The sequence below is a fragment of the Cariama cristata genome, unplaced genomic scaffold, assembly GCF_000690535.1.
Source record: "Cariama cristata isolate BGI_N322 unplaced genomic scaffold, ASM69053v1 scaffold17841, whole genome shotgun sequence".
Taxonomy (NCBI): Eukaryota; Metazoa; Chordata; class Aves; order Cariamiformes; family Cariamidae; genus Cariama; species Cariama cristata.
Window position 1 is genome coordinate 65,305 of NW_009597781.1, and position 17,636 is coordinate 82,940.

The 17,636-nt window shown below is 40.9% G+C and overlaps 1 protein-coding gene across 1 annotated transcript in view; it reads left to right on the plus strand.

The window, feature by feature from the left end:
* The window catches only part of WNK1 (WNK lysine deficient protein kinase 1), a gene marked incomplete at its 5' end in the record, with an annotated part of 103,468 nt that overhangs the window by 65,300 nt on the left and 20,532 nt on the right, over positions 1–17,636 (plus strand). Inside the window, 13 exons of the mRNA XM_009709052.1 lie at positions 1,054–2,274; positions 4,800–4,871; positions 5,509–5,658; positions 6,722–7,195; positions 8,305–8,586; positions 8,721–8,774; positions 9,271–9,362; positions 9,894–10,056; positions 10,481–10,597; positions 12,850–13,023; positions 13,812–13,863; positions 14,024–14,164; positions 14,524–15,950. Of these exons, the coding sequence (XP_009707354.1) occupies positions 1,054–2,274; positions 4,800–4,871; positions 5,509–5,658; positions 6,722–7,195; positions 8,305–8,586; positions 8,721–8,774; positions 9,271–9,362; positions 9,894–10,056; positions 10,481–10,597; positions 12,850–13,023; positions 13,812–13,863; positions 14,024–14,164; positions 14,524–15,950 (4,419 nt within the window). The remainder of the gene's footprint in view (positions 1–1,053; positions 2,275–4,799; positions 4,872–5,508; positions 5,659–6,721; positions 7,196–8,304; positions 8,587–8,720; positions 8,775–9,270; positions 9,363–9,893; positions 10,057–10,480; positions 10,598–12,849; positions 13,024–13,811; positions 13,864–14,023; positions 14,165–14,523; positions 15,951–17,636) is intronic.

Sequence of the window (17,636 nt, forward strand, 5' to 3'; positions counted from 1 at the left end):
CTGTAGGACTTTCTTGTTAGTATTGGTCAATATGGAAATTTGCTGCTGCTTTTCTGGAAAAAGGGGCTTGGGGAGAAAGAGAACAATGTGGAAAGAGCAACTTGAAAAAGTCATAAATGTCATCTGTCTTAAAGACAGTATATTTGCTACTGACTCTTGCAATTCTTTTTCCTTTAGGATAGATAATACATTGTCTCTCAGCATGCTGTAGTCAGAGATGAAAAAATGCACGATTACTAAATTGCTTGGTATTCTTACATGGAACTCTTTAGTGAAGTTTTCCCAATAAGATGAGCCTCATCTGAAGTAGTACATTAGGTGGAGTGGAATTGCCTAAGGAGTCTGCTGTTACTAAACCTGTGAATGTTTTATTGTCCAGGCAAGAGTTAGATTTGTTTCAGTGAGTGCTAATTTTCTATGTGAAAAGGTATGATCAAAAGTGATCAAAAGAGATTATCGACTTTGGCAGAATCCAGAGACTCTGCAGTTTTATCATACTTTTTTTTTTAGCTGTGGGCTGGAATGGTTCAGTTTTGTCTCATAAAAGGTTTCTTTTTAGCTCTCTGGATAGCATACAGGATACTAGCACTGTGTCTTTTTGTGTTGGATAATACTAAGATTTAATGTCCTTTTATCTTCTAAGTGCAAACTAGAGGCTCTACATTTTTGCTATCAAGTTCTGAATTTTCATATTCCTCATATGGCAGTAACCTCAGGGGTTTGATTGGATTTCAAGCACTGATCACAATGGATAGCCTGCGACAACAGATCTCATTCCATTGTCGGGAGCAAAACTGGTTTCTTTTTGTGAATTATTGGAATTGGACTGGAAAAGCAGCTCTAACACAAGCAAATGTTTCCATTATGCCTGCCATGGATGTATTTAATGGATATTTACGACTCACCTAAATTTCCTAAGTATTGTATGTTTTTGACCATGAATTGAGTAGTCATTCTATAAAGTTACTTCACAGAACTGCCTAGTGAACTGTGCATGTTGATGTGCTTTCACTTTTAATGTATGAATTACTTGTCTTGTTCATGTCAATACAGCCTCAGCATCCGCGTGGGGGAACACCAACGTTCCCAGATTCACAGATATTTTTCCCAACCGTTCATGAACGGCCGGTGTCTTTCTCACCACCACCTGTCTGCCCGCCGAAGGTGGCAGTTGCTCAGCGGCGCAAGAGCACTTCATTTTTGGAAGCCCAAACTTGCCACTTCCAGCCATTGCTGAAGACTGGCCAGAGTTTAGTTCCACCTGGTGGTAGTCCCACCAATTGGACACCAGAGGCATTCGTTATGCTGGGCACAGCAGCTCAGAGAGTCGCTGGAGAGCCTCTGCATGTGCAAGTTAATCCTGTGTTTGAGCCAGCTCCTGTCCACAGTGACTATAGATCTGGACCAACACCTCCAGAGGATGCTCACTACAGAATGCATCCAGAAGCTGTATATTTGGTGGGCATGCACTATCCATCACAGGTATCGGAGCAGTATGATCAAGTAGCTTATAACTCTCATGCAACTGAACAACATTTGAAGCAGGTCTCTGAGTCAAACCATGGGCAAGGTGGTCCTCCACAAAGCTCTGTGTTCGACTTTCAATCGGGGCAAACATACCTGGCAAGACATGTTCAGAACCTGAGGCTGGATTCTGGGATGGGTCCCCTTTCTCCATTATCCAGTGTTTCAGCTCCTCTGAGTGCAGATCCTGCTCAGATGACGTTTCACCATGTGTTTGTTCCGCACTCTGCCCCGGCTGTGCTCTCTCACAGTGGTGATGGCAGAGCGAGCTGTGTCTTTGAGTTCCATGTGCACACACCGACTTCTGCTTCAGCAGAAGGGGCAGTTTTACCCCAGCGGGTCTACAGAAGTCGCCGGGGCTCTATGGAGACCAGTCAAGAGGAATCCACTCAAGGCATAGGGTTGCATGGTCGGCTTCAGCCTGTGACAGAGGAGCAGTGTAACTATCTTGGTCCTGAGTTAGCAGGTCCCAGAGGGGGCTCTGCCAGGCAGAGCTGGCCGGAAGGAAGCCCAGAATACTCCAGTGATTCCTCACAGCTGACTTCCTCTGACACTGGCGATTTCCAGTCTCCTCCCCCTACAGGGGGGTCATCATCTGCTTTTGGTTCAGACTTCTCATTGCCCATTGTTCAGCTGCCTCAGAAGGTATTGCAAGAGTCGCAGCTCTACATCTGCTTCCCCCAGGGAGCCTCGACTCAGCAGGCCTTGTCCACCTCGCTTTCATCAGGACCACCTGCACTCTATCCTCAGGTTACAGGAGCAAACCCTTCCAGAATTTCTCTGCTTTTTATAAGTCATATCTTGCACTTAAAGGGGAACCTTGCTCTTAGACTTGCTCCATGTGGTTCTAAGTATTAGCATTCATGGGGGTGTCTTTCGACCAAGTCAGTAGTATACTAGGATCTCCTTAACCTACCAGGTTGCAATGCAGTAATGCCGGCATCAGCAACCTCTTGGTCTGTGTTCAGCTTCAACTGAAATATTGGTAGGGCTTTTGTGTTAGGGCAACAAATAATCGGTGTTCCTCCTGGGACTAGTTGTTCTTTTGGCAAGAGGTAGCTGGAGTACCAAATTGGCTTTTAAACAATGGTTTTAATGAAATGTATCTTCTCCATAGTTTGAATCAGCAGTGGTAGTAAAACTCGCTTTGTACTTTTGTTGCTGCTCCTTAGCCATTTGATGAGAATGTGTTATTTGAAGTTGAACTTTGATATGAATAATATTTCATTAGACGACAACAAGGTTAATTTGGTGACTTTCCAAAGTGCAAGAGCTTTTTCTAGGCTTGGGGGAAGAAAGTGGGAAGAAAGGAAGAGAGTGGGAAGAAAGGAAGAGAGGAATGGAAGGAGCTATGTTATGTATGTGTACACGGATTTGGAAATGTACTTGCAGGATCATTAAAGAAACTAAACAAGCTGAGTAGTAAATTAGTGGCACAAACAACTGTTGCTAATAGGTATTGCTTCTTTATAAGCCTAGAATATGGTGTAATTTTAAAAAGCAAAATTTGAAGCCTGAAGCTTAGTTGGAGGTACATGTTTTATCAGCATATATGGTATTTGCACTTGCAATAGTCAGTAATGCATTTGTACACTGTGACTGTGAGGTGTTATGTGTATATATATATATTGTGTCTGCACTTGTCTGAAACTTCTCATAGGATAATTTTTTGTGAAAAGAGAAGATTTACTTTAAGTAGACTTCTCTCTTACTCTTTCTGTTCTTGGAATGAGAGGCTCTGACATTTTACTTATTGGAGTATTAGCAACTTTGGGATTTGGGTGAAGGAACTGGAGGAGAATCTTTTTGCTTTTTGTGGTAAGATCAAGAACTAAATATTTCAGACTTTCTGTCTTGGGATAATTAAGGTTTTTTATTAAAGCTGAAACAGCTTTAATCACTAGTTTAATAGATAGTAATTTCTGTGCTGTAGGAGAACTTGTGGAGTGAAACTGCTACACAAGAAATTTGAAAACTACATGGGGATTATTTCTCCATAAACCACCTTTGTTAAACTTCAGGAAGTGAATTCTGATGGATGTAAAATACATCTGGAAAACACAATAAGAGATCACAATTATTTTATAGAATATAAATTCTGGGATCTTTTATCTAATTCATTAAAAGATCAGAATTTGAAGGACAAACTGAGTCAATGCAAACAGATTTTACAGCAGTGGGATATAGCACACATTAGATCCTAGCCAATAAGGGCCTCAAGCTTCTAAAGCAGCAAAGAAAAAAATGGTTCTTTTCATTGGCAGTCTGCATTCCCCAAAGTTTCTATAATTAAAAAAGTATGTAATTTTAACAAACTTGTTCCTAATAAGCTTCTGCAAGCTGAATGATCACAGCATTAAGGAATTTTAGTAGATATTTCTGATATGATATATATGCACTGGATATGTTTCTTACAAAGGCAGTTCACCAAAGTGGTGGATGCTCAGGGAACTCATTTGGAGGTTTTTGTCTAGTTGTCTCCCAGGAGCTGGTAAAAAATACAGTTGTCACACAAATAATAATGAAAATCCTGGGATCGGATTAAAAAGTGTCAGCCACAAAAACAATGAAAATCCATTCCATTTTCCTCTGCATCTTCCACATTCATTTGTATGACACTCATCCATTTTTTTCGTTGCTTATTCAAAAATTCTGTCTCAGCTAGAACATGAACCCCCATGTTCTTCAATATCCAATTCTTGGTAGCGTTTGAATGGTAGTGAGTCTGGAAATGATTTCTAGCTTGTATTTTGACATGCCTTTCAAAGGGAACTCATGACATGTACGTGTACTGAATACTTTGTTATTGGTCTAGAATTATGTATATCTTTGGGTGTTTTTTTTTAACAGATAGTTTTATTTCCTTCTAGCCTCCTTCTATCCCCCCACCTAACTGTGTTTAGAACAGACGTAAACGTAAAACTTAATGCCTCTATTTCCAGTTATCATACCAAGGCATCCTGCTCTTAAAGCATCATCAGTGGAAGAAGAAGCTGGTAGGCTCATCTGTCTCATGTTGAGGGGCATGTGGGTTACAAAGACTTTCTGCATTGGTTGGTTTGGAAGACTTAAAATGGAGTTTGGTACTTTTCCAGATTGCTCTGCTTTGTTCTGGTTGTCATAGTGGAATTTGGCCAAAAGGACTTCTTGTCCAAAAGGACAGCTAGAAACCTATTCCAGCCAGACCATTCCAGGTAGAAATGATTTTAACTGCCTGCTGCAGAAACCATAGGGTTTTTTAAGCTGATTCTCTGTCTTTTTTTTTCCTCCTCCAGTCACAGGTGCAAGGCCAGCCAGCCTCAAGCAGTGCATCAGTGCCATCCCAGCCTACCCAACACACTCAGCAGGTAAGATCACAGTTCCTAAACCCAGGACTAAAATACTTTTAGTATAGGATTTTGATGACTCTTTAAAAGCAATTGGCTTACCTCTGTCCCCCCTTCAACCCACAGTTTTGGACAAAAGCAAAGGAATCCTCTGGTTCTCAGCCAGTCTAACATACTATGAGATGAAACTTCATTGACTTTCTGAAATTTATTTTTAGAATCATGTTAATGGTTGTTTTCATATGTCTGTCTTCCTCAACTTCCATCTGAGCTTGCAGTGGCAGCCCCATTCAAGGGGAGGCATGTCAGGATTTGCAAGTTAGACTGTCTAGACAGGCAGACTTCATTCTCATTATTTCTTCTGATTGGAAATACTATCTTCTGCAACATCCTCTTCTCTTAACTGCCTTTTCTTCCTTTATAGAATCTTCATTCTTGTTTTCACAGGTGAAATAATTCTGTTGCAAGATTTGGTGCTGATAATGGGGTTGTATTAGTAATGCTAACAAATAATTGCTCAAGCTTAACTGACTCAGTGTATTCAGAAGAACCACTGATGTCACTTAGGAGGGAATAAAAAGTAGGATTTAAATAGAGTATGCTTTGAAAACTTCTGGGGGGGGAAAAAAATAGCTTCTGCCTCTTTTCCCTACTACAGAATGCACAGCAGCCAACCTCTTCCCAACAGCCTGGACAATACCAGCTGCAGCAGCTATCAGTTTCTGCTGGCGCCACTCCCACACAAACTGTCTCTCAAACTCAAACTTCACAGATTATGCCAATGCCTCAGGCAGCATCTGGGACACAGGTAAACAAAATTCTTTCTAGCAGAAGATTTTTTTTTTTTTCTTCTTCTTCACAGCTGACAAATTCAACATGCTGCTACTTTCACTTTCGTCATCTTTTCTAATGGTTCCCAAACATTCATCCAGATAATAGTATTCTTAGTGTACTACAACTGTCAGTTTTGTTGGAAAATGTGTTGGAAACCCTTTCTTTCACACATGGCAGTCATAAATAATTTGAGGGAGAGATAGCACTTCCATACACAAAGATCTTTAAATTGTCAAAAATATCATGAGGCATATTGATGAATGGTGTATTATGAATGGATTTTCAGGAACTTGTCATTTCTCTGCTTCCCATACAATGTCTACCTTCTGCACTGTTATGTGTGTAAAACATGTTCACTTACTTAGCTAGTGAACCATAAGGACTGCCTTCTCCACTCTGTCATCTTTCTTATTCAGCTCTTCTCCTTTACTCCCTGATCAAGAAGCTTCTGTTACTGAGTATTACTTCATTTTGGCTCATATCTCTATCTTGAACATGTGAGCCTTGATTTTGTTTTTAAAATTGTTGTTTTGTTGCTTGTTCATCTAAATTGCCTTTCCAGTTGCATCGTTCGCTGGCTTTAAGTGACATATCCCCTGCCATTCTCTGAATGCTGGCACAGTGGCTTTTCATTCTCTGTTGCTTTAGTCCCCATACCCAAAGCTGACAGATTTGTTGAAAGATTTGCACTTCCTTCCTGTAAGAAGGCAGGCTTGACTCTGGGGACAGAGTTGAGGGGAATTCGATTCTGTTTGTACACAAGTCACTGCTTCAGGGTATTCAGGCATTGCTCTTTCGCCCTCTGTGGGTGTCTGTTTCAAGAGCCTATTAAGTTCTTCAAGGGAAGTGTTGCGAAGTGAGGACCTTTTGGAACTCCAGCCAACTTCCTAGCCACTCTGCCAACTGTGCTCCCCACCCACTTTTAACGGAGTGCTGTAACTTGAATAATTCTTTCTTTGACTAATGTGTAAAAACTCTGCTTTCTGCAACCCTGCTTTAAAAAAAAAAATCTATCTCTATTTTCTTTACCTCCCCAGCTTCCTGTTTCCCAACCAGTGTCGATCATCCAAGGCGAGCCTCAATTACCTGTTGCAGCACCTCCTATCCCTCAGCCTTCAGTTGCCCCATCAGTCCCCATTGGCTCTCATTTTCTGCCCATGGGACAGCCCTTGCCAACTTCCATGGTTCCCCAGTTCTCAGTCTCTCCGTTGCCCGTAGCAGCTCCTCATGTGTCAGTGGCACAACCAGGTTTCCAGTCACTGCCCGTTTCAATGGCAGCTGGCATGAATCAGCCATTGCTCACACTGGCGACGTCTGCTGCGGCAACCGCTGTCCCTGTAGGATCAACCACTGTCCCTAGCCAGCTTCCCACACTGATGCAGCCTGTGGCTCAGTTGCCCAGCCAGGTTCTCCCGCAGCTCCTGCAGCCGGCTGTACAGTCCGTGGGATTGCCAGTCAGCATTGGACAAGCTGCTGAAGCTTCACTTCCTGCTGGAGATGCTCTTTACCAGGTATTGTTGCAAGCCAGCAGAGCCCTTCTCCACATTTTCACCTGTTCCTCTAAGGTGCCAGATCTGAACTGTATGCCCTGGCCAACTCACTTCTCATAAGAGAGCCATTAAACCACCAAGATGAATTCTGTTGTGTGGTAAACGACCATTTTAAGGAGGGGGAAAAAAAGAAGTCCTTGGACATCCTAGTGTTTTGAGCTTTTCATATTTGGCAATGGAATTTGTCTAAAATGACAGAATCATAGTGCAGGACTTTGTTCAGCCACTGTGTGAAAGAGGACAGCTATATATCCAGGAGATCTGTCAACTTGGGGGGGAAAAAAAAATCCCCAAAATTGTAATTTAAAAAATGGGAGATGTGTGTTGGAGAGAAAATCAATGGCAGCATATTCAGCAATGTCAGTATTTCATTCCAATTCTGGCAAGGGCTGGGACATGGATTTTCTAGAAATAATTTAGACAGCACGGATCTTGAGCATGACGTAAGTATCTGATGCTAGTCATGAAATGCTAGACTGGTGAGCACAGACTGCTTCAGCTACTTTGTGCCATCACTGTAAAAACAGCAATCTGGATAGTGACAAAAATAGTGACTCAGCATACGATTGTTCTTCTAGAACAAATTATATAGGTGTAGAAATATCTGCACTGGGGTTATAAGGAGTGCTGTAGAACAGAAATGGTGTGTAGAAATGTTCCTGGGTGAGCTCATCAGGAGAGGACAGGAGGAACACAAGAACGTTTTTGCTGTTAGTCTCAAGAATCAGCAGCAGTTGCATAACATCTGAGCAGTAGTTCTTCAGCCTTAAAATTCTTCAAACTCATTTCAAGTCTCAGACCTTAAAATATTAAGCCAAATAGGCAACTGCAAGAGTTGGGAGATGAAGATTGTTTTGCCTAAGACTTGGAACTTTGGGAATTTGCTTGTTCAAGCTGAGCTTTGGCTACGTGAGCAGTTTGCTCTGCTACTCCAGGAAGATTTTGGGGAGTGCTTGAACAAGTACAGAAGGTTGGAATGTGCCTCTGAAATTTGATACTTTTTTTTTAACTTTCTTGTTTCCTAATTAGCTCTGACATTCACTAACTTGACTACCTCATTTTTATTATAGGGCTTCCAGTCTCGGCTGCCACCTCAATACCCAGGGGACTCAAATGTTGCACCTGCCTCTGCTGTGGCCTCTGTTAGCATTCCTTCTGCCGTACTGTCTCCTCCCTTACCCACAGATGCAATGGCTCAGCCGGGCTATCTTGCTCCTGTTGTGCAGCCCTATGTGGAGCAGAGCGTTTTGGTTCCCATGGGCAGCCTGGGAGGACAGGTTCAAGTGCCCCAGCCTACAGTGAGTTTAGCACAACAGGCCTCATCTGCATCCTCGCAGCAGGCAGTTCTGGAGGTAAGTATGTTGAATATGTGGCAATACTTTTAGGGTGTTTGAATTGTGTGACAGTGTATGTGTGTGGGAAACTAATCCTTTCCATGCTTGTCTTCAGATGGAAATTAATATTTCAAATGACCTTTTTCTTACAGCAGAATGTCATGCCAATGTGGGGACCTTGTTGCCACTGGCTGTTCTGTTGGGAAGTGAGTGTGCATCCTGCAGGCAAAAAACCTGTTAACACTTCACTTCTTGCTAGTACTGTAGAACATTTTTGCCATATTAAAGACAAACTGCAACCAATAGCCTTTGAGAATCTGTCATTATGCCTATTCCCTGCAGCATTGTTCTTGCTAGGGAGAATTTGAATTATCTTTGTGTTCTGCATTGGCTTGCCTTTTGCACATTCTGTTAGTAAGACTGTGGCTGCATGGCAAACTGTAGTGACACGTAACAGTAGAAAGGATGGCTGATTTCCTCTCCCCACCCCTTCCCAGATGATGATTTGCTTCACGGTGGTTTGCTGTAGAATCTCTTGTAAATTAGAGCTGTCTAGATGCCAGCTGTTTGAAGTTCTAAAAAGGTAGTGCTTTTACATACAACTGATACAACTGATTTGGGAGGAAACATTGAAGACTACTGGGTTGTTTGGAAAGGAACAGTATTCTTTGGGGAGTTCTTGATGTAGGTTTCTATCCATAGGGTACTCAGGGAGTCTCACAGACAGCTCCTTCAGAGACTCTTCCAGCAACACAGCCCACTCAGTCTACCCCTTTGGCTTCCTCTATGGATAGGTAAGCATTGTTTTCTTTTCACCAAATGTGAGTTTCAATTTCATATGTTAATTATTCTTCCTTGGGTAATCTTCAGGTACCGTTTTTCACCAGGGATATTTTTTTTCGCTGAGGGTGATCTTGAGGATGTGAGGAAATAAACTTCCTGGAGGAAAAATAGGTTTATGAGAGGTGCAGTAAGTTTTGATTTACGGCGGGGTATGGAGGGAGTAAATTATTTGTCATGTCAAATGGATCATAAGGGATGTTCTTCTGTCCTTTTGGCACTTAAACAGAATTCAAACTCCAAATAGCTTGAAAACATATTCAGAAGATGTATTTGTACAACTCAGCTTGCAAGATATATGTAGCTAAATAATTACTATTATTGCCATTCAAGCAACCCTAAGTGTTGACAGGACTCTTCTCCCATACTCTGTGATTAACAGACGTCTAGCGCTATGCAGAAGAGAATACCATCTGGTAGGGTAAACTATTGTTGCAGTTATGGATTGCTTGGATACTAATGTAAAGTTGTTTTGTTTGTTTTAGTGCACATTCTGATGTTGCTTCAGGATTGAGTGATGGCAATGAGAATGTTCCAGCTTCTAGTGGAAGGCATGAAGGGAGGACTACTAAGCGTCATATGCGGAGGTCTGTTCGCAGTCGCTCTCGCCATGAGAAGACCGCTAGGCCAAAACTGAGAATTCTAAATGTGAGTATTTTTATTTTAGTGATGGTTTTGTAATGATGATACCTTTTTTGAGCTTCAGAAAGTTTCTTTTCCTTCAAGGAATGTGTGTTTTCTGCGGTTTTGTTCCCTGTTCCCACCCACTGAACACACAAGCTACCCAGTGTATTTCTTCTACTTCTGGAGTCAGCGTTCCAAACATCTATTAAGAGCTTTTTGGAGCATTAGATATAGCAAAATTGGCTTGCTTAGCCACCAGTGATTCCACAGACTATTCCAGAGTATTTGATGTATCCTCAGAAAAAATGATCCTGTATATGGCATGATTTATTAGACTGGAAAGAGAGAATGTGTTAGACCAGTGCTGTTGGTTTATCTCTGTGAACTTTAAAGCACAAGTCTTAGATTCTCATGCTTTTGGTTTGAACTATTGTTTTCTTTGCTTCAGGTTTCAAATAAAGGTGATCGGGTAGTGGAATGCCAGCTAGAGACACACAATCGGAAAATGGTTACTTTCAAATTTGATTTGGATGGTGACAACCCTGAGGAAATAGCTTCAATTATGGTAAGATATATTTTGGCAATGAAGAATTGAATCCAGTCTTAATCACAGTAGTAATATAAGCAGTTTTATTTTCTCACTTGTGTTTCAAAATTGCTCTTCCATGTAGCACTTTCCATACCACCTTATTTTGATACACAAGCAGAACTAGAACTCTGGGCACAGAGTGGTATACCAAATTGACAGTTAATATTGCATGCTTGGTTCACATGAAAATTTACATCAATATTTACCTTAGAATTGCAGTTTTATCAAGTAAACCTGCTTTTAGTTTTTTGCTATCTAATTTTTTGAAAAACTGCAAATAATTTTCTGAACGTGCCAGGTTAAAAAAATTCTATTTGCTTTTCTAAGAGCCAACATTGCTAGATCTTTAAAACTTACATTTAATCTTTGAGTGTTTTGCTATTCTTCTCAACTGAAGTGGCAAGGTTCTGCCCTTGAAGTAAGGAATGGGAATCACTTTCTGCTTTCTTCAAGTCAGTAATGACTGATGTTGCTTTTGACTTTCTCAAAGGAAAAAATGTCTCCAATGTATAAAGGTCAAGCATAGAAAAGAACTTTCCCTGTAGAGATGCATGTAAATGAGAGTACTGTGTACCATGGAATAGAACCTCCCCCACCGCTGTTTTTTTTTTAAATTTAAACTTGTATTCTTGGGCTGGTAGGATCTGAATGAAACTGAGATTGTTTTAGTGTTACTGAAGCAAGGCGGATGACAAAAAGCAGTATCTTTTGCCAGCTTCTTAGACACCTCTGCAACATTCACCTTTTAGCTTAGAGAGGTGGCAAAATATTGGGTGGTGTGTGATGGACTCACTGATTTGCTTCCTTTTGACAAGTGTGACACAGGAGAAATGATCTCTTTGCCACTAATGGCTTTCTGAGAAAGGGGGAGAAGTTGGTTCTTGGCTATGTATGTGTCTTGGCAGCGTAAACAAGTCAGTAATGTGAAGTCAAGTGCCAAGAAATATGGAGAGAATACACAGATGACAGTTGTCTTACTCCACCTCATACCTAAAGTGATCCTGTGGAGGAATAAGAGAGTATGATTGATTTGAAAAAAAACCCAACCAAACAAAAGGCAACACCCACCCCCCCACACCCCCAACAACAAACCCCACAAATATTTGAAGGTGAGTAGAAGGAAAATAAGTGAACTCTGTATCCAGAAGGCAGTCACATAGTTGAAAGGGTGCAACCTAATTTAGACAACTGAATCTGGAACTTTGTGCTCATTGGTTTCTTGTTGAATATTGAGGAAACATTTGATTGTAAGACTTTCTGGTTTCCTTTTAGTCAGGATACTATTAGGCATACCCCACATTGGTGTCTGTCATTGCTCGACTTAAAGCACTAAAGGTTTCTTTAAGTGGCAAGTATTCTACATTACAAAGGCTGATATAAGCACATCATGCTTGTCTTTCCTTTTTCTGAACCAGCATCCCAGAAACTTGATGTAGAAGCAATGTCTCAGGCTTTACCTTTAAGTCCCTTTCTCTTTCTCAGCAGAGATACTGTGACTGGCAGCTTTACTTCTGATTCATAGGCTGTCTCTGAGAGTTTTACTGTGCATTATTTCAGGAGACAGAATTTCCTGATGGGTCAGACCAAACTAAGAATGTCTTTCTAAAGGCCAAGTGTACTTACTTAAACTTGTTTCCTCCAGCATAAGCAGCAGAATGTATTTTTATAAAGCAATATAATGTATTGAAACTAGATAGGCTGAGCAATCTTCCTCTCCCTGTATTGGGAACATAATTAATACTTGCATTTACGTGCTACAGCCAGACTTTGAGTTAGTGATGTGCAACCTGCATGGAGTATAACTTCTATACAGCATGGAAAGAGAGAAGCACAGAACACATCTTGCAATACAGAATTTTCAAGTTTTTTTAATACAGTTCCCTTTAAATGTGGCTATTAATGTACTTTACATTAGATAGGAGGAACTACAGTAAAATAAGGCTGCTAATTTAAAATTTCACTGTGCTAAGTAACGATTGAGGTGATGGTTTGATGAAGAAGTGAGATTGAATGTTGTTCCACAGCAAAGAGTAAACCTGGGTAGATACTTCTGTGCTGGAGATAATTTTAGGAGCAATTGTTTTTCTCTAAGGTGTCGCCATCTTTATGTTGTGCATAAGAACAGTGAAAGAAGGACAAACAGTAACACCAAAAGTAAATTATGGTTATTGAATATATTGTTTTGAAATAATTTGTGGAAAATTATTGTTGCTTTGTTCTCTTTACAGGTGCAGAATGAGTTTATTTTAGCAACTGAGAGAGACTCATTTGTAGAACAGGTACGAGAGATTATTGAGAAAGCAGATGAAATGCTAAGTGAGGATGTAAGTGTGGAGCCAGAAGGTGATCAGGGTTTGGAGAGTATGCGGACAAAAGATGATGGCTTCTTTCCAGGGTCACAGGTATGTAAAGGACAGATTGCCTCAGCTATTTGTATTTTCCATTTTGGGTGGTATAGTTTTGTGAGTAGAGCTAACTAGAAACTGAAACTTTCTTTCATGACAAATATCGAAGCTTAATAATTAAATGAGAAGACAAGCAGAGAAAGCTTCATATTGGAGTGAGAGCCTAAAATTCATTTAGAAAGTTAAATAATGTAGACCTCTTGTTTTTTAACATGTTCTAACACTTCTAAAGCCGCTGAATCTCCTAACAGTCTGCTGAACAGACATTCTTAAATGCTGAGGCTTCTTGGATTTGAGGTTATTGTGAGGTAGGACACTAAAACCCCCAGCCCTGTGCTTCTCGCTAAACACTGAGAGCCTGGACTCAGGCCTTCTACCCAGTGTGCTGCTGAGATATTGAATGGCTCAGTTAGGAAACACAGGTTTTGAAACTGGTTGCTGGGAATAAGAAGGGGTGACGTTTCCTGAATCTCTGCCTTATTTCCACCCAGAACTAATTTGAAACATTCGTTTCTCTGCAAAATGTTTAAGGAAATCAGTTGGACTGCATTTTAACAGAAGAATGTTTAGATCAGTTTGTTATATTGATGATCACTAAGCTGAGAAGCTCTAAAAGCACTGTAGCTGACACTTATCTGGGCAGAATTCCACTAGTTTGGCAATGGTGCTTGGGTCCAAGGTACTTCTTACCTTAAATGCCCACATTTCAGTAAGCTAGCATTTTAAGAACTATCTTGTGGGTTTCTGTTTCAGAATAGAACTTTAAATTTTATCTTACTTTACAGAAATTAGAGTTCAAACAGCCAGATCCTACATCTTCCATGCCACAAAGAATAGGTAAGTCTTTTGTGATTCTTTCAACGATTACCTTTTTCTCTTTCAGCGGATGGGTGCAGCCAAGTTTTTATTTTGTATGATGGAGTGCACATTCCATATTGCAGGTTATGTATTTAGTTACAACCATGTATCACTAAACATCTAACTTCTTTCTGTTTAGGGGTTCCTCCTAGCTCCTTTACCCAGGTTGTCCATTCTGCAGGAAGACGGTTTATTGTCAGCCCTGTCCCTGAGAGTCGGTTAAAAGAACAGGGCTTTTTCACATCTGCTGTTCCTGGAGGAAAAGAAACTCCGGACATGAGTAAGTTATCTAAACTAAACCCTTAAAATCGGATGGCTAAGACATGTTCATAAAAACTATGAAGTTAGTTAACTAAACTCTTCCTAAAGACCTTTTAAAGTACTTGGGGAGGTAAGGAACTATCTGTGCTGGTTAGAAGTGATTATAATTTGGGTGATAGTATGCAGGATTGTTGGGGGAAAAAGTGCTGATGGGCTGTCTGCAAGACTCTGAAAGCTTAATTCTGTATTTTAATGTAAGCCTGGATTTGTAATTTTTTTTTTATTATGCTGAGAGGTAAATGTGATCTTAGTCCAGCAGTGGACAGTAATACTTTAATGAACTTTTCCAGGTGGACTGACATCTTTCTGTTCTTCTAGTTGCTGCATCTCCACTACATGGTCCTGGAATGAATCTCTCCCACTCGGCATCATCATTGAGCTTGCAGCAAGCTTTCTCTGAGATGGGACATGCTCAAATGACAGAAGGACCTAGTACAGCTCCTCCAGTGTTCAATCAAACAATACCACCATTTCCACCTGCACTTTCTACCACGGCAGGCAGTAGTGCACCTGCTGCATCTGTGGCTGCTGCTTCAGTATCTGTTCCCTCCAGCACAGGTGTTTCTCTTCCAGGATCTGTTACTTTGCCTTCAGAAAGTGCAACTGTTGGAGTTGCACCAAGCGCAAATGTGCCAAGCTCTATTTCTCCACCTCCAGCCTCACAATCTGGACAGCCATCGACTGGTGTCACTTCCAGTGTGAGCGCCCCTGCTTCTTTCTCCTTACCTGCCACATCCCAGCCTGCTCAACCAGTGACTGGAGACATTGTCCCCAGTATGAGCACACCGTCGTCTTTGGCACTGCCATCTACCCAGGCTCCTGGTGTCACTGGTCTTGGTGTAGTTGTACCAGCTGTGACATCTCAGTCTACTCCTCAGATTGTAAGTAGTATGGCAGCACCACAGACATCTGTTGCCCTGTCTCTGGCTCACAATGTGGCTTTGCAGCTTCCTCAGCTTAGTAGCAGTGGCTGTGTCTCCAGTCTGGCAGAAACAACAGTTGTAAGTGCTCCACAGCCACTACCTGAGAGTGGGCAGTCTATGGATAACTCACAGCTCTGCAATGCAGCTGGGTTGTCTCTTCCAGTCTCTGCACCTTTACCATCCTCAGCAGCAACAAGCATATGTGGTTCAGTCACTCAGCCAGTGATACATCCCTTACTTGTCCCATCAGGAATTACGTCAACATCTGTTCTACCCCAGATTCCAGGTGCAACACCCATGTTGCCCCAGGTTCCCTTACCTGGTGTCTTACCACAACCAGTCACTAACTTGCCTGCAGTACAGCAAACGTTGATACATAGCCAGCCTCAACCAGCTCCGTTACCTAATCAGCCTCATATTCACTGTCTGGAGGCTGATGCTGATGCTCAGTCTAAAGCTCCTGGTATTGATGATATAAAGACCCTGGAAGAAAAGCTACGGTCTCTCTTCAGTGAACATGGTAATATGGGAGCAGCGCATCCATCAGTATCTCTGGAGACATCATTGGTAATGGAAACTACAGTTATTCCTGCGATACCAACCACTGTTGTTGCACCAACAAAACCCCTGACATCCATTAGCACTTGCATACCTCCGAGCAGTTTGCCTCTTGGACCAACTGGCTTGCCAGTGCTGACACCAGTTGCCACTCCTGGGCAAGTGATCACCCCGGTCAGCTATATTTCGGCATCAAGCAGCATTGCAACAGCAGTAGTCAAGCCAGGGACCTCTCCTTCAAAGCCTCCTCTTAGCAGGGTACCGGTAAGAAATGCAACACTTGTGTGAATATTCAAGTACTATAGGAAACAGCCTTCTTGAGCAGAATCCCTTTTATAAAGCAAAATATTTATTCAGGCAGAGATGTCTTCATTTAATATAATATTGAAAGTTTTATTCTCTGGTTGTTTTTGTGTCCCAAGAGGTGTTTTATCTTGTCCGTATTTGGGGGAAAAAAAAAGGTCCAATTCTATATTGCGCTTCTGAGAGCACTCTCTAGTGTTACTGTTATTTTTTCCTTTTCCTAAACTACAAAGTGAAGCAGCTGTGGTTTGTTTTTTTGTGGAGTTTGTTGTTGTTTTTTCAAATAGAATTTAGAAGGCTTGCTTTAAATGGCTTTTTATCTTGTACATGATCACTAGAATGAGGCAGGGTGGTTGTATGTTTCACAAAGTCAGGATAGCTCAGCTTTGCTTCTTATCATTAACCTGTTTCTTGAAGGCAAGAGTGAACCTGACTGAAAGTGTTTTGGTGTTTTGGGTTTTTTTGGTGGTTGGTTTTTTTTTTTAAAAGTCCTCTGCTGCCTATGTGGTGCCTCGATATTCTTTTCCTTCCAAATGGCAGATTTGTGAAAGCTGGATTTTGAGAAATTTAAAAGATACCTGGATATCTGAAAAGAAACTTTTTGTTTACTGAATCGTGCTCTTCAAACACACTTTCATAAAGAGATAGTCATGACTTAGTCACAACTTGAGATGTGTTGTGGATGTTACCTGCTCATGTATCAATATGTGAAGTTAGACTACCTATTTTCTTTTAAATGGCTCCCTGTGTTGGGAGACAGTGCATTTCAATATTTTAAACTATTGGTAGCCCTTTCCTTTTCAAAGTTAAACAGAAATTGGTTGAAGAAACTTTCAGGTGTTTAACAAACCAAAAACCTCAGTACTCACTACTTTTTGGTTTTGTAACGTTCTTTTCCACTCGCCAACATTTTGTGTTGATCGCCTTTAGCCAGCCTTGCTATTGACCGGTTTCAGGCCATCTGAATTGAGCTAATGCTCCTAGCATCTCCATTCATTAGTCATCTTTCCCTTGTACTCTTTGTATTCAAACAAAGTAGAAAATTTCTGCCATGGAGGAGTGGGAACATGTGCTAAGGAAGTTGGGAAGGAAATCTAGACACAGACGCATTCATTTATATTGAAATGAAGTTGATAATTAGAAAAGGAAGATTAGAAAATAATAAAAACTGGTGTTGGTTCAGGAACAGTTGGAGCAGTTAGAAACCTGCTAATTGCAAACTTGTAATTACAAAGGCTTGGGTTTAAATCTAATAAATGTTTGGGGTTTTTGTTTGTCAGTTGTAGAAAAACTACCTCTCTCTCTGAAGTCTTCACTTAAAAATTACTTTGATTTTTTTCAAAGCTTAATTTTAGTTTCACTTTCTGTGTTGTTTTTGAGCTTTAAGGAGCTTATTGCTTTAGTTTTCTGGGGTTTACTAAACTGTGTGTGTATATTTTATTTTGTTTATGGCCAGCCTGTTAACCTACACAGTTAGATGTGTTTTGACTTGTCTTACCACTTTATTTAAAGTATGTTTTGCCTCTCATTTATAAACTAAATGATTAACTTACGACAAAAATTTCTCATGCCTCAGAACAGATAACATCCACATGTATGTTCCTAGTGCACAAAAAAGCTGAGGTAATGCAACTTGGCGTAGTTCCT